The sequence below is a fragment of the Pteropus vampyrus genome, unplaced genomic scaffold (genome assembly GCF_000151845.1).
Source record: "Pteropus vampyrus isolate Shadow unplaced genomic scaffold, Pvam_2.0 Scaffold146, whole genome shotgun sequence".
In the NCBI taxonomy this organism is placed as follows: Eukaryota; Metazoa; Chordata; class Mammalia; order Chiroptera; family Pteropodidae; genus Pteropus; species Pteropus vampyrus.
Genome location: NW_011888927.1, coordinates 4,831,755 through 4,848,923, shown reverse-complemented (window position 1 = coordinate 4,848,923; position 17,169 = coordinate 4,831,755). Strand labels below are relative to the sequence as shown.

General features: G+C 33.4%; 1 protein-coding gene and 1 pseudogene across 2 annotated transcripts in view; both read right to left on the bottom strand.

Annotated features, from left to right (window-relative positions):
• Positions 1–1,115: 1,115 nt before the first annotated feature.
• The window catches only part of PGAP1 (post-GPI attachment to proteins 1), a 55,209-nt gene continuing 39,155 nt past the window's right edge, over positions 1,116–17,169 (bottom strand). For both annotated transcript variants that reach the window (XM_023535980.1, XM_023535981.1), the window contains 8 exons: positions 10,800–10,893; positions 8,413–8,503; positions 7,319–7,516; positions 6,240–6,375; positions 4,941–4,991; positions 4,345–4,532; positions 2,745–2,849; positions 1,116–1,492 (listed from right to left, as the gene is read on the bottom strand). In XM_023535980.1, the coding sequence (XP_023391748.1) occupies positions 1,354–1,492; positions 2,745–2,849; positions 4,345–4,532; positions 4,941–4,991; positions 6,240–6,375; positions 7,319–7,516; positions 8,413–8,503; positions 10,800–10,893 (1,002 nt within the window). In that variant the 3' untranslated portion in view covers positions 1,116–1,353. The remainder of the gene's footprint in view (positions 1,493–2,744; positions 2,850–4,344; positions 4,533–4,940; positions 4,992–6,239; positions 6,376–7,318; positions 7,517–8,412; positions 8,504–10,799; positions 10,894–17,169) is intronic.
• LOC111745095 lies at positions 3,837–3,955 on the bottom strand (annotated as a pseudogene).

The following is a 17,169-nucleotide window of genomic DNA, read 5'->3' as shown; positions in this document are numbered from 1 at the left end:
AGTTAACAGCTGAGAGGCTGTAAGGGAATCCAGATGTAATGGCAGATAAATGAACTTGGTACTCTAGGACATCCCTGGGTACTGAGGACACAAGTTCATGGGTGCAATGTTGGAATTACTGGGACTTAAGGACTTGAGAGATTGTAGGTATTTATAGCATACATATCTAAAGGAAGGGCTCTATCAGCTAGGTATACTTCAGCCTGAGTTTATTCTTTCTTAAGGCATAGATACCTAACTCCAATACCTATTTCCTACTCTTGTGAGCTGAAAGCTGAAATGAAATAAAAATATTCTCTTATCTGTCAAAGAGTAATCACCTTGGCTAATTAAGATTCCACTGTTAAACCTAGTGGCTGAATCCTCCAATTTATTCAGGTATACTGTTTATACATCAAATGTGGTACTACATTTGATCATGCTAATTTTTTTTCCACAGTAGTAAAAAATTGCAAACCTAGAGTTTTTTCGAACTATTGGAATTTAGTTATTTTAACAATCCATCATGATCTGAGGCACTTTTGGCAACCATGGGTTCAATGGTTAAATTGACAAATAAAATGATATAGACAACTGAACTGTTTCAATTCCAGTAAGTAAATATCTATGAGACTTTTCTTTATATTTAACAATATATCTCTTTAATAGTCTCTTGATATTAACCAAGAATACAAACTAAGAATTGTATTTGAAAAGTAAGAAGAAAACTTCACTAAGTTTTGAGTTTAGATTAGGTTTCCATCTGTCTGTCGGTCTTGCATTGGTTACCAAGAAAACATGTCTCCTTAGAATTAAAGGTGTATTTTCATAGATGGAAGAAAACAAAAGACCTACTTTGTTCCTGTGGCTGCCAAAAACTGGCCAAAGACTCTTCATGGCTGCTTCATTTTTGAGAAACTAAACTGTTGTGAATTTCATCAATCTTTTAAGACTCATTTCTCAATATATGTACTGTAGCAAATATAAAGTAATCCACTTTTCAGAAGAAAGTTTGATGAAATGAGCAGAATGCTGGAAGAGAAATTACAAAAAATGCTTTTCGTTTACTGAGTGTTTAGAGGATCCCTAGTATGGCCAATCAAGCAGATTAGCTGATATGCAGAGGCGTCCTCAAAGACAGTGTCCACCACATCTTTTTATTAATTTTTCAGAAATGACTAACACAGATGCCACAGCACTAAACAAAACCATGCTTCAACTACTTTCTTCAAGCATTACAAAACTAATTTCCTATTTTCGATATTGTAAAAATAGATGTCTTCTCCAAAGGATCTTGGTGTCCACATTGATAGATCTGTGCATTCCCTCTTATTACTGACGTAAAATCATCTTTACCATCCCTTAAATCCAACCTTACATAAAGTTGCATAATGCATGGAGTAAGAGAGGAATGAAGACAAAGCATGGAACCCTGTATAAGTGTGCAGACCCAAAAGCAATCACACCAACGGCCAGAGGAAGTGGAAACTGTGAAGTAGTCTTCAACAATTTACTGTAAACAAACAGAAAAATATACATTATATAAACTACATTGTGAGCGAAAATAGAATATGTTGACCTTTGAAATGATTAACATAAGCCATATTTCGGCTAGAAATAAATTTTCTATAAAGTAAATAACTAGTTTTGTTCAGTCTTTTAAACTTACTAACCTAAAAATACTAGTTGGACTTTTATTCAGCAATTATACCTTTAGAAATCTATCCTAACAAAAATAATAATGTTTACTAAGACTTCGCTATGGAAATATCTAAGTCTATTTATAATTGCAAAAAAGCCCTCAACCAAATAAATAAGGAACCATTCTTAATTTGTAAGAGGAACATATAAGATATTTTTAAAAGCAAAATACAAATAGTTCCCAACTTATAATGGTTAGACTTATGATTTTTCGACTTGACGACGGTATAAAAGCAATATGCATTCAGTAGAAATTATAATTCGAATTTTGAACTTTGATCTTTTCCCAGCTAGTGTTATATGGTAAGATACTCTCTTGTGATGTTGGGCTGCAGTAGTGAGCTACAGCTCCCAGTCAGGCACGCAATCACAAGGGTAAACAACTGATACTCTACAGTGTAGTATTAAGTGCATTTTAGACTTAAGATATTTTCAGTTTATGATTGGCTTATCAAGACAAAACCCCATGTAAGTCAAGAAGCATCTGTATTATCAGGAAAGAAACTAAAGAGGAGTTAAGAAACTTCCCTAAGAATATAGAACTATTAAATAGTAGAGCCAAGATATAAACACTAGGTTGGCCTGATCCTAGATTATCTGCAAGTATCTGCAAAAATCAACTAAAAGGGCCCTGAAAGCAAATAATCAGTCAATGAAAAGTTTTATTACAGAGAATTTTAAACATATACATAAGTATAATAAACTTCATGTACCCATCACCCAGCTTCAAAAATTATCAAGTCATGGCCAATCTTACTTTACCTATATTCCTATCCACTTCCACTCCTCTATATTTTTTGGAAGAAAATCCTATCTTTTAAGGGTTAACTTTTTAAAGAAAAAAAACATTATTATATCCTAATAAGTGAAACCCACAATTAAGAAAATAAGTATAATACCTTTCATATAAATTATATTTGAATATAAAACATAATTACTATTATAGCTTTACCTTTAGGAATACTCAAAAGTAATCAGGAATAAAGAGCATGCTTCAGTCATAAAAAAAAGGGATGATAAAGACCAAGAATAGATGAGAAAAAAGAAAGATTAAACTACTGTACCTTGATTTTATTGAAACAGTGTAAGTATTTCCAAGAATTGCCATAGTTGGAATAAGAATAAATGCCAAAGGTTTACATGGATCAGGGTTAAGTTTAAAATAATACCTATATCAAAAAGAAAAAAATAAATGTAAATCAACAAAGCACACCTGACCATTTTAAGTTATCAGAATCAAATTAAATTTTAAAACATGCCAGTAGCAATATGGACATAAGACAGCTCTAAATAGCTCATGAAATCTTTAATAATTTTTGCTCTAGATTACCTTTATACTCAAGTTTTATATGGAGAATTATGTTCAGAAACTACTAAAGGAAATTAAAATATTCATTATGAAAGCGTTTCCTTTTCATAAATATATGCCTGAAAGTTCATATACAATTTTATAAAACAGATTTTAAAAATACATTAAGGCTGCTCTAGCAAAAAAATGAAAAAATAAAGGTTTACTATATAAAGTAACAGTTCCTTATCTTTTTAAAATTCAAATTTTAATCCCTTGCATTTATTGACAGTGAAATAGCTATAGCCTTTCAGAATCATAAATTCGTGCTCCTTAAATAATTTTCTCCGTAAATCTGTGAATAAAAATCTAGATCTTAAAGTGAAGGACAAGAGAAGAATATTAACATCTGGTAACCTATGCTGTAATTTATCACACTTATTTTGGTTCTGCTGACTTTTCAAAAAAAACTTTCAGTATTTAGATAATCAAAGTTTTATATCATTTTTCAAAACTATACTGAGTAGGGGTTCAAATAGATGAGGTAGCCTTTTAAAAAAAAATCAATTTACCAATAAATAAACATTCTAGAAATATCTTGGAGGGCACTTTCAGACTCTCATTTAACCTAGGACACTTATCAGGTAGCAAAACAAATAATGGTTTTCAGTAAGTATTAAGATAGCTGATTATTTATTCTAGTTAATTGTATGGAACACATTAGAAGAGTACATATTTCTTTCATTACTTCTAATATTTTTATTTTCATTCATTTATTTATTTTAGGCAAGGCAACCCTTGGTTGACCTCACAGATTGCAAAGGACCTTGTCAGCTTACGATCCCTTATTTTTTATTTTATTTTTTTATGCCTACAGCACCTGGTCTTCCTAGGTGGTCTCCCATCCAAGTACTAACCAGGCCCGACCCTGCTTAGCTTCCAAGATCGGACAAGATCGGGCTTGTTCAGGGTGGCATGGCCGTAGATTTTAATATTTTTAAATAGAAGCATTTTTCTTCCCTCCAAATTTAAGAAAACATAAAATTGATCATGAATTGAAAAATACATAAAACACTAGCATTATGAATACTTTAAGTCAACAAAATGAAGCACATTTTCATGTATGTCTAGATCAAAGAAGGTTAAAGGTGACATTCCTTCTTTTTGGGGGCAGATTTGGGGGAAGTTTATTTTCCCGAAGTTTATACTCTCATGGTAAGGGAGAAAATGTGAATGTATTATAAATGAATTTCAGGTGATATATAGCTTCCTATTCTTGAGAAAGTTTTATGGATCATTAGGAATCTAGCAAGTCTATACTTATAGATATTTATTGTTTGAGCCATATAAATTTTAATTATATAAATAAAACGCACCTAAGATTCTTTAACCAATAAATTAAAGATGGCATGCTGAGTAATACAATCCATGTTAATAAGTTAATCACAGTACTGTGCATGCGAAGACTATCTTCAGCATCACTGGCAGATAAACGAAGATGGTGTGCTGTAGAGTCTTTATGGTGATTGGATTTTTTTTCACTTCTTCTAGAGTGCTTGGGATTCTACAAAGCAATAAAGTAAACATATCAAGGTACTAAGTAAAATTTAAGTATATTATTGTATTTAGAATCATCTTCAATTACTTAATAGCTAAATAAATATATCTTTCCACTACCAAATTGATTAAAAGTACTGAAATTACCTTGTTTTAAAGTGGCTATCAGTTATAAAACATTTATTCCTCTAATTACTCAAAATAAGTTAAAATATAATTTGTAATAACAAAAACGACAAAGATCAAATTAGACTTAGTTTATTTTAATATTCATTAAGTTCACTTTTCTTAAAATTACTTAAATTCACAATACTTTTTAAACACTGGAAAATCTCAATTTAAAAAAAAAACACACAAAATTTTTCCCATATTCTTTCATATTAAAGCAATGTACAGTTTTGAAAACAAAGCTTACCACAGTTTGGCTATTTTTAAAAGTTGTTAGGCTGGCTTGTAGATGAACAATCTAGGAAAAAGAAATGACTTTAATTTTAGTTTTATTTTGAAACAAAAAACAAACATTATTATTGAAACTGAGAAACACTATAATCTAAAATTTAAAAAAATCTAAACTAAAATTCATTTAAACATTTAAAAATATTCTTTTAGAAAAGATAAAATAATAACTATATGTGTTTTCTATCATGGATTAAAAAACAGAAACAAAATAATACACACTTCCAGAGTATGTTGGTGCCAGGATATATTGCTATACTTTTTTACATTCTGGAGCCTCTGAATGATACCTTTGCTATAGCAACTTAAAAGTGTCTTGTGAGTGAAAATTTTGATTACATTCAGTACAGTATAAAGAATAACATGTTTTATATGTTCTAAATCTCTGAAAATCTGAACTCAATTATATATGGTGGTGAAATGTTTAAAGAATCCAAAAAAGTCTATAAGTTTAATTTATTAGGTTTGCTTAAGTATTTGAGAAAGTTTTGCTTATTGAGTCAGTTTGAAATACCTAATTAAAAAACCAAAAATTTATTCATAAATAAAAGTAGATCTGAATGTTTTTCTGAAGGACATAAACTTCCTTTAGAAAACTAAAAATAATCTATAATGTGCATTTATTAGTGTTAAAAGTAGATGCAAATAAATCTTTGTTTAATAAAGAAAAAAAATATTATCCATTCTGGTATCAACTGTCTCCACATAAAACTAATGTGGAGAGTATGTAGTGTATGACCTCTATTTTCTTGCAAAGCTGTCAACCTTCTTGAAAGTATTTTTCACTTCCTCAGTAAAATTATCAGCCTACTTACTTTTATCACTGTCTTCTGACTCTTCAGCAACATATATAACATTTTACATTATCTCAACATAACTGATAGCTTGCTCCTACTGACCAAACTTTCTATTTGTTCTATTACCCATGTTCAAAGGGAGATGTGAATAAAAATTGCTCTAGTAAAATGTTTTCTAAAAAGTTAACATTACTTGAAAGAGCAAGAAACAATCTGAAACAGATTATATCTTCTCCCTTCCGTTTTTTTTTTTAACAAACCAACTCAGACTAATAGTTTCAGTTCTACAGTTAACTGTGTATTTTAAATAACTAAGATGTTAAAAATGTTTACACTTAAACCTATTATATAACAGAAGGTTACTGCAGTGGTAATTAAAATTTTGTTAACAACACCTACAGGAAATTCTATGCCTGTCTGATACAATGCCCAGACATTCTGACTTTATTGATCTAACATACCTTAAACACATAGTAAAGATAAGTAAGAAGTATGGCAAATGCTCCACAAGTTGCCCAACTAACTATGATCAAAACAACTGTCAAAAAGGGCAAGTCTGGTGATATCGTCTTGATATCTTTAGGAAGTTCAGAGGGCCTGGAAAAGCAAAATTAGAACTCTTAATAGTTATTTATACAATTACATATAAAAAGAAAACAATACAGTACTCTACCATGCTTTCCTGCTTATTGATATGCAAGCACTGTAAGGTAAACAGTAAGATTTTTTAATAAAGGCAAGGGGTGACACATATTTGATTGTAAATTCTGTAATATACAGTGATAGCTCCTCTTCCATTTAGAAAAACTATGGCTGATATTTGCACTAAGAAAAAAATGTTGCTAAGGATAATCATTAATTATAGGCCCTGTGGCATATGTTTCTGATCTTGAGAGGTGGAGGAATGGTTTTCTATTTCTTAGACTCTTGAGATTACTCAGACATGTCAGGGTGTCAGAAGCACCTCAGAACTGTGGAGAAGAGGCATCACACCATAATACCCTCTATGACAGTAAATCACTTAACATGTTTGGTGAGGAGTGGCAAAGGAACTAGATCAATGTTTTACCAAAAAAGACTACCAGTAACTTCAAACTATGTATTTGGGCCTATAATGAAACTATAGGCGATGTTTTTGGAGCTCTGATACCTTTACCTAATCTGATCCTAAATATCTTGATTGGGGTCTTTTGCTCTCAGGTTGGATTGAAAATCAGCATAATAAAAGCATTGCCAGAGAAACACTTCCTTCTTAGAAAGATTTATAACAGCGAAATTTAAAAATACTTGTGTAATCTGCCTAACCTTTTTGATTAACTCGAACATTAAGGTCAAAATCAAATGTAGCATTTAACTTGCAGTAAAATGATTATCTGTGATAATAACACAACTTCCAACACTAATCCACATTTTGCTATACATCTTTACTTAGAAATTATAGTTTAGTAAAAGCAAATTAATTTTAAGGTTTCCCATCAGAATGTAATTTTTTTTTCTTAATTAAGAGCAATAAGAAAGGTTTTAATCATTCATTGTTTACCTTTTCAAAGCTAGCCACAATGAAGAAAGGAGTTTCACAGATGTAGAAGAGAGTAGGCCACCCCAGTAGGCAGTACATGTTCCAAACAGAAAGAGAATCAAGGATACAAGGGGGAAACACATACTCTGACTAGTTAAAACGATGGCATCTAATTCTGGTAATAATAACACGTCCCATAATTCTTTAAACCATTTATACCTGTGGATAAAAGAAAATATACAATAAAAGCAAAAAAATAAATACACAACTGACATTCAAGGATTTAATATTTGAAGTATATGATGATTCACCAGAGTCCCCAAAGTACTATGACACTTAATTCGTAATTATATTGAAAAACAAATTTCAATTTCTTGTAGAGAAAAAGTAATTTATCTTCCAAAGGAGTCTACTGATCTTCAAGGACCTGAGTCCTGAGTCTCGATTCAGCTTTACTGCTCTCTATTAATCCTTGTACTGAAGTAATAAGTGTTTTTTTGAAGTTAGAAAGCCAAAAGTTAGTTTTAATGACAGAAGAAGAGAGATCTAAGTAATAGTTCTTAAGCAAAAAACAAAATGTGAATAAATTAAGAATGGAATGTTATGGGGAGGAGGGAGGTTGATGGGGTAAAAGGAGTCGATTATGTAGTGCCATTAAAGAATTAAAAATTAATTTAAAAGAATGCACTGTTAAATAGGGCAGAGACCTAAAATATACATTGTATGAGAAGAAAAAGTAATCTGAAGCACTGTTTCATTAATATCCTATAATGGTTGTGTTCGTAATCTGGGATATTCAAAGATCACAGATCATATATATCTCTGCAAATGCTAAAGGCCTGGTATATTTACAGTCTAAGTTTAGACTGATATATATATGTGTGTGTATATATATATATATATATATATATAAATTCAATAATTACTTTTGAAATGGTCAGATTATTAAAGTAAATGTTGATATACTTATTAGGCCTTTGTCTAAGAGAAAAATCTCATTTAATAAAACAAGTCAACTGCCAAATTTGTAGGAAAATTTATATTCCATTATGGAGATAAACATAATGTTTTATATGCAATACAAAATTAAAATCCTTATCACAGATAAAACTTACCCCAACAGAAACTTAATCATAATTACAAAAGGATCAACTTTGTATGGTTTGGCTTCTTTATCCAACACAGTAGCATATTCTAAGCAATGACCTGGTGGATTAAAAAACAATTCTATGTAGTTAAGAATTCATAGTCATTAACTATAAGACATATTTATATCCTGCATTGTCTGTAAGAGCAACATATTTCAAGTCAGAAAAAGCAAGATATTCATTCCTATCACAGAGACTCTCTTCAAAAGATTAAAAAGTTATGTAATTCAATGGTTCTCATACAAGAATACCCATTCAGTCACTTGTGAAACAAATTCTGGAAGCCAAGGGTGGGGTTTCTCCATCTGTATTTTCACAAAGCTCCATGGCTTATTTTTTTAAACTGAGATATAATTTTCAAACATACAATTCATCCATTTAAAGTGTATGCTATTCGCTGGTTTTTAGTTGTGCATCTGTTACCACAATTAGTCTTAGAATATTTCCATTACTCCCAAAAGAAAATGTCCACCTTAACTGTCACCTCCAATGCCTCCTCATTCCTAGACAAATAAGCAATCTAGTTTCTCTGTAAATTGGCCTACTCTGAACAGTTCACAGAAATGGAATCATGTAATATGTGGTCCTTTGTAACTGGCTCCTTTCATTTAGCATGTTTCCAAGATTCATCCACGTTGTAGTATGTATCAACACATTTTATTTATCTATTCATCAGGTGATGGACATTTGGGTTGTTTCCACTTTGGGGCTATTATGAATAGTGCTCCTGTGAACATCTGCGTACAAGTTTAGTGTGGGTGTATGTTTTCATCTCTCTTGGATATATACGTGCTGTATAAATGATTAAACTCTGTTTAATCATTTGAGGAACTGCCAGACTGCTTTCCAAAGCAGCTATACCATTTTAATTCTCACCAGCAGTGTTATGTAGTTTCCAATTTCTCTACGCCCTCATTAACACTTGTAATCATCTGTCCTTTTTATAGTAATTCTTGTGAATATGACCCATGTGATTTTTGATAAGCATCCCGGGTTCAGAATTACTTCTTTAATTGGTTTGAGACATAATTCCATACTTAAATCTAGATTAACTAATATCTGGGGTCTCTGTGGACTATCTAGATATAAATTCTGTATGTTCAAGAATCAATTAGGAGGTCACTTGAAACTAAGAAGAGTAAGATATGTCTTTCAAACTCTCAAAAAAAGATATTTATATTCAAGTATAGTTGATGTCATATAACCAAAATAACCTCTTAATTAAAAGGTTGGATCTGGGCAGAGTGCACTGAATGTTGCTTCTTTCTTTGTGGAATATAAATAAATCAGGTTAAAATGAATACAAATGGCAGACTTGAAATTGTAGAAAAGTCATTAAAAGGGAATTAGTAGCTGTGAAAGGATTTGGCAAGATGGAAATGGCAGGGGGTTTTTGGACTGCTTTTATGTATTTTGGCCCCATTCTCTTTTCCTATCTCTTGCCTCCCTTGATTACTGTCCAAGTTCAACTGAGTCGAGACTCCTGGGAAACTGTTCTAATTGCTATTCTCAATGGAGGGTTTTGTCCAGTGTATTACAGATTCTATATTTTCCTCTCCAGGTCTGTTCTCCACACTTTCCTTTGCTCTAAATTTTGGGAGGCTAACTTTTATGGACTGACTTCTAGTTAGGTTCACTGAATGTGAGACACTGGCAGATAGAATGAGTGGAAATAAGGTTCACATATTTATTTCCCTGCCTTTTTTCCTGTTGAGCCACAGACTGACAATGGCCAGTGTTCCCATACCCGAGGCTGCAGCTACCATAACACTCTCCTCTCCTATAGCTCTCTAGGTTTGTTCCCTCCCTTGCCCTGGTACCTAGGAGTATTAGATGGCTTTGCTGTTAATCTGGCATTTTATCATTTCTTGTTGGTTTCCCTTAATCCTACACATATTTTGAAATATGTCCTTCATTAAACTCTCAATTATCCATTCAGTGTGCCAGGACCTAATTGATACAGTTGATACAGTCCAAATATTATAATGAATACCTACTATGTGCTTGACACTATGTGAGCTACCCAGAATTGAATGGTGAACAAGATCCCTATCAATGAGCCTCTACCTATTAAGAGGTCTTCGAAATAGAAGAAATTTCAGGCACAAAGATATAAAATGGAGAAACAAGTAAAGAATTTTCTTGGGGATCTCTTAAAACTTAGAGGATCTCAAATCTCTGTGAATTTGAGAGAAATGGGTTGTAAATTTTCAAGAAATGATGTGTCTCCCTTAGCCACATGAAGGATAAAAAAGTAGTAATAAAGCCACATGAAGGATAAAAAAGTAGTAATAAAGTAATAAATAGGAAGGAAGGGAGGGAGGGAAGGAGGGAGGAAAGAATAATATTCTTACCTGTTGAGAAAAGAGAGTATAACTGTCCTCCATAAGCAAGAAGGATGCTAGATATAACATAAGCAGGAAGAGCTCCACCATGAAATCTAACTACCTAGAAAACAGGCAAAGCAACGAACAACTTCTAAATGTTCATGTTAATGAAATAAATGTACTTACACATGAAATAAAAATATTTTTCATGACATGGCTACAAAGGTATTTCTAGTAATGGGTATCAAAACTCTAAGTAAAATAAATGTTAAGAGTCTATAGTATATCAGAAATGTATCTAAATTTTTCATCAAGGGCATAACAAAGAGAATGTATAATTGAGTAGCAAGTGCTACAAACATTTTATAAGGCACTCTTATTGAGCATTTACTACATTTCAGGCATGATATTAAACATCTTATATGCATTATCTCATGCTCTCCTCCCCCAAATCCTTTGAGGTAGTTCTTATTCCTATTTTACAGATGAATAAATTTAGGCATAGGGAGCCCAAGTAATTTGTACAATTAAAAACATAATACACAAGCAAGTTATTTACTTGTTATCCGTCTTCATCAGTAAAATGGGAAAATGATAGTACTTACCTTATAGGTGGTTTTAAGGATTAAATATGTTTGTGTAAAGCATTTAGAATATTAACTTGAATGTGATATCAGAAAATATTAGCTACCATTATTAAACTTTTTTGTCCATTATGAAAATCTTGTGGAATGAGATTTAACTCAGAGCCTAAATTCATAAACACTACATTATAGTGCCTCAAATCAGTCCAATTTCTGTAAAAAACATACACATAACAAAAACGAAGTGTTAAGTTCTTATTTTAATAATAAAGTTTTCAAAGAAAATTCTATTCTACTGAATCTTTTAGAAAAAATATAGATCCCGTGGCAATCTGATGAAAGCTATGGAAATGCATGGTTAAACAAAACACTGTGTAAATTTTCAGGAAGCTCAAGGTCTTCTTGAAGCTCCTCTGTGGATTTCCAGGTTAAAAGAAATCGTTAAGGACTCAAAAAACTTATAGTTCATACTCATGATTTATAGTTTATAGTTCTGAGTGGAAGGAGAGGAGAGTAAAAGAGAAAATATAATTTTTCTATTACTAAAGATACTCATTACCTGCTAATGACATGCTAAGAGATATAATGGCACACATAAGAGTATGGAAGGAAAGTTAAGAAGCCTAGCAGTCTGAGACAGACTCCTGGGTTTAGATTCCAGCCTTGCCTCTCACTAGCTCTGTGTCCCTGGGCAAGTTACTTTACCCCTCCCCTTCTCTTTATGCCTGTATCAGTAAAACGGAGATATATAGCACCTACCTCACAGAGAGTCTGAAGCTTAAATATATTCATTTGTGCAAAGCATTTGGAATAGTAACTGGCACAGGTAGGTGATCAGAAAATATTAGCTGTTATTATTAACTTTTAATGCCTTCACTGTCTTTAGAAATCTTGTAAGAGGTCCTACACAGAGCATTCTGAACATAAAATTTCTTTTTAATGACTATCATTGTTTTGAGTATTAAAGGTTATGCTGGGCCATAGATATTGCTGGTATAAGATACAACTAAATCAACAGTCATAAGCTGGCCTCCATGGATCAAATTCAAATTGTAGACATGCTTCCTTTGGTTACATCCAGATATCCAATTTCTCTTAAAATTTAAAGATTTGTCAACACTGTACTTCATCCCTACATAGAAATGATTTACTATAGCTGATGTAATTCTTTTGAGAAAGTTATTTCAGTTTATTTTTCATGCTCCCTTTAGTAGAAGTAGACTAAAGAATATGTAAATATATTTTCCTTTCCTTTTTCCGAAAAAAAAAAAAAAATTGTTTTCTATTCAAATGCTTTGATTCTCCGATGTAGTTTCCATTTATTCCTCTTCCCAGTTTCCTTTGAATGAATCAGCAACATTGAAAATATGTATTATTTCAAAACGACAAATAAAATATATTTAAAAATTTAAATTCATTATCCTTCTGTTCTTGAGCTAAATTTATAAACAAACACGAGGAAGAGCATCTTCTACCTTTTCAATAATTTGAGGACTTAATTACCACAAATTCTCTGACATTTAAAAAAGTACCTACCTCTAATCCTGTAATGTCCACACACCCTCATTTTTTTTTAAGAAAAATTTTCATGTCTAAAGAATATCAGTCTGTCTTTTTTTTCTGTCTTTTTTTGATGCACATAAAATTACACTTGAGGACCCCCGGCCCACGCCCCGTGCTCACCACCACTGTGTGGCTCCTGGCGGCATCCAGAATGCTCTGGGGTCTATATCTTTGAAATCCAGAAATTGCTAGTGATGTAAAACAAGACCAGTGTAAATTCTAGAAACCATTGGCTTTAATGAAAGAAGTAGAGATGCTGGAGAGTTTCCGACAGAGACTGAAACCAAGAAGCACCAGACTAGGAATTTAGTAGGTGGGAGGAGGAGGAAGTGGAGGAAGAAGCAGTGATTTGTCTTCTCGACTGGTCTCCCCCTGGCTCTACATGTTCCCCGCACTGAGGAGATGGAAGAGGAGGCATAGCCATCACCTCGCCTCTCAGCCTGGATTATAGTCTCTCACCACAGCGGCTTCAACCTACCCTTGGATTCAGACGCCGATTCGCCCAGTTGACAGCTACCTTTCTAGTTGGTGATTTGATGAAAAAGATATTCTTGAGGATTCTTGGAAACATGGCAAAGTGAGAGATGTCCTCAGATCTCTCCCCTTGAAACAACAATAAGCTGAACATCTAAAACTGAACAAAAAACACCCAAACTGCACACCAGCACGTCTCAGCATGGGATCTGCGTATGAGAGCTACCACAAGACAGAATCCAGGGTGTGCGGTAGACTGGGAGAAATAAAGAAGCTGCCTCTTGCAATCTCCGGAGCTCCCTGCAGGAGGAGGGGAAGGGGAGAAGGTGCAGCAAGTTCACTAAACAGCCCTGCCTGGGAGACCTGTGAGTTCTATGCAGCCAGCAGCAGGGCCCAGTCATCAGGGCAGAAAGCAGAGAAGCGGGATGGAACTGCAAAAAACAACAATTGATTTTTACCAGCCACGGCTGCAAAACCGAGGCTGAGCCGCAGCCCTCAACCCCCAAACCAGAGGGCCCCTCCCCGCAGATGCTCTGAGACCGATCACTGCGGAGCCCCAGGGGATTCTGAGCAAACGCTGCTGAGACTGTCGTTGACACTGACAGGGACTGAAACTGAGGGCAGCAAGCGTGATTAAATATCTACAAGAAAATAAAAAAGGCATCATTTAGCATTTGTATAAAGCAAATCCAAGAGGCTTACATGCCACCTACTGGAAACCAACAGAAAAGTGCCTTCTTTGCAGCAGGTTAAAAAGAGATCTTTATATAATAAATCTTCTTTCTGGAAAAACAGCAGAATACACTTCCATTAATGCCCAGGTGGAGAAACAGCCCATTAAACACCATGAACAACCAAGATGACAAAGCATCTCAGAAAGAAAGAGAAAAATCTCCAGAAAATAAATTTACAGACATAGAAATATGTGACTTAAATGATAGAGAATTTAGGATGGTACTTCTGAAAAAACTCAGTGAGTCATAGCAACAATTTCAGGATTTAAAAATAACTAGATGAGCAGAGCAAAGAAAATGAAACCCTCAAATAGAACAGAATAGATCTTCTGGAGATAAAAAAAAACACACACACACACACATTACAAGAGTTGAAAACTGAAATAGCAGGCTTGGGAAACAGACGTGACCAAATGGAGGAAAGGATCAGTGATATCAAAGATAGAAATCTAGAAATAAATTAGAAAAAGAACAGAGAGAGAAACTGAAGAATGAAAAATAATGAAAGAGAAATATAAGAGCTAGCTGATACCATCAGGAGAAGAAACATGGGCATTATCAAAAGTGAGGAACAGGAGTAGGGACTAGAAAGCATTTTCAGACAAATAGTTAATGAGAATTTCCCAAATCTAAGGAATGAGCTGGAGCTTGGAATTCAAGAAGTCAACAGAACACCCAATTATCTCAATCCAAAAAGGCCTTCACCAAGACACATCGCATTAAAATTATCAAAAATCAAAGACAAAGACAGAATTCTCAGGGCAGCCAGGGAAAAGAAGACGGTAACCTATAAAGGAAAAGCCATTAGATTATTGTCGGACTTCTCAGCACAAACCTTATAAGCCAGAAAGGAGTAGAATCAAATATTCAAACTATTAAATGAAAGGAACTACCAGCCAAGAATAATGTATCCAGTAATAATGTATCCAGGTAAGCTCTCCTTTAGATATGAAGGGAAAATAAAGACCTTTCCAGACATACAAAAATTTAGAGAATTCTCCACTACAAGGCCTGCACTACAGGAAATTCTGAAAGAGGTCAGCTCACCTAAAACAAAATGACCAAAAAAAAAAAAAAAAGCATAATTAGGAGTAAAGTGACTAGTAGGCTGATAAAAGCAGAGGAGTGCAACCCTTACTAAGAACAGGGCATTATAAGATTAAAATAAAGAGAGATTTGCTATAGCAAGATAGTAATGAACGTTCAGCAGACCTAGGACAAACTGAGATAACAATGACTGAAAAGGGGAGGATTCAAAGATCCAAATTTGCAAAGGGGAATGGATATAAGGCACATGCAGAAGAAAAAGGACAAATATATATATATATAACTATCCTTTTCATGTTCGTAATGGTAACCACACACCAGAGATTCAGAACTGAAGTATATAACATAAAACAAGAAGAACCAGAGGGAAATCCCCCAAAAGCCAAGCAAAATAAAGAAAACAGAATGCAAGGACAAGGAAGCAATAGAAATACCGATATACCAGAAAGCAAAAGATAAAGTGGCTATAAGAAGACCTCATATTTCAATAATCACTCTAAATGTACATGGACTGAACTCACCAATAAAAAGGCACAGAGTTGCAGAATGGATCAAGAAACAAAACCCAACCATGTGCTGCCTCCAGGAGACACATCTCAGCTTCAAAGACAAATACAGACTCAAAGTGAAAGTGTGGAAAATGATATTTCAAGCAAATGGCATTCAGAGAAAAGCAGGAGTAGCGGTACTAATATCGGACGAAAAAGACTTCAAAATAAAAAAGGTAAAGAAAGATACTGAGGGACATTTCATAATGACAAAGGGAATCATGCACCAAGAAGACATAACACTTATCTATGCTCCCAATCAGGGAACCTCAAAATATGTAAAACAAGTACTAATTGAACTTAAGGGAGAAACAGACCAAAACATTACTGTAGGAGGAGACCTAAATATCCCACTGTCAGATATAGACAGATCATCCAAACAGAAAATCAATATGGAAATAATACCCTTAAATGACACATTAGACCAACTGGACATAATTGACATATGCAGAGCCTTCCATACCCAAACAGCTGCTTATACATTCTCTTCTAGTGCACATGGAACATTCTCAAGAATTGACCACATACTGGAACACAGAGATAGCCTCAACTAATATAAGAGGGTTGAAATCATACCAACCATATTCTTTGAATATTATCATAATATGATCATAAGGTTTTGAAACTAGAGATCAGTTGCAAAAAGAAATCAGGAAGAATCACAAATACATGGAGATTAAACAACATGCTACTGAAGAATAACTGGGTCAGGGAAGAAATAAAAAGAGAGATCAAGAAATACATAGAAACAAATGGTAATGATAGTACAACATATCAAAACTTTTGGGAGACAGCAAAAGCAGTCATATAAGAAAAGTTCATATCATTACGGGCCTATCTCCAAAAACAAGAAGAAGCCCAAATAAACAACCTAACACTTCACCTTAAAAAACTAGAAAAGGAAGAACAAATGAGGCCTAAAGTCAGCAGAAGGAAAGAAATCATCAAAATTAGAGCAGAAATAAATAAAATTGAAAATAACAACAAAAAAATAGAAAAAATAAACACAACAAAGAGCTGGTTCTTTGAGAAAGTTAATAAAATTGACAAACCCCTGGCTAGATTCACTAAAGAAAAAAAGAGAAATGACACAAATAAACAAAATCAGGGATGAAAGAGGAGAAATTACAACTGACATCACACGAATGCAAAAGATCATGCAAGAATATTATGAAAAAGTATATAATAAATTTCATAATCTAGAAGAAATGGACCAGTACTTAAAAAATACAATCTTCCTAGACTGAATCAAGAAGATCTGGAAAATCTAAATAGACCGATAAGCAGTATGGAAATTGAAACAATCATCAAAAACTTACCAAAAAGTAAAAGTCCAGGACCAGATGGCTTCACCAGTGAATTCTACCAAACATTCAAAGAAGATTTCATACCTAATCTCCTCAAACTCTTCTAAAAAATCGAAGAGGAGGCAATACTTCCCAACTCA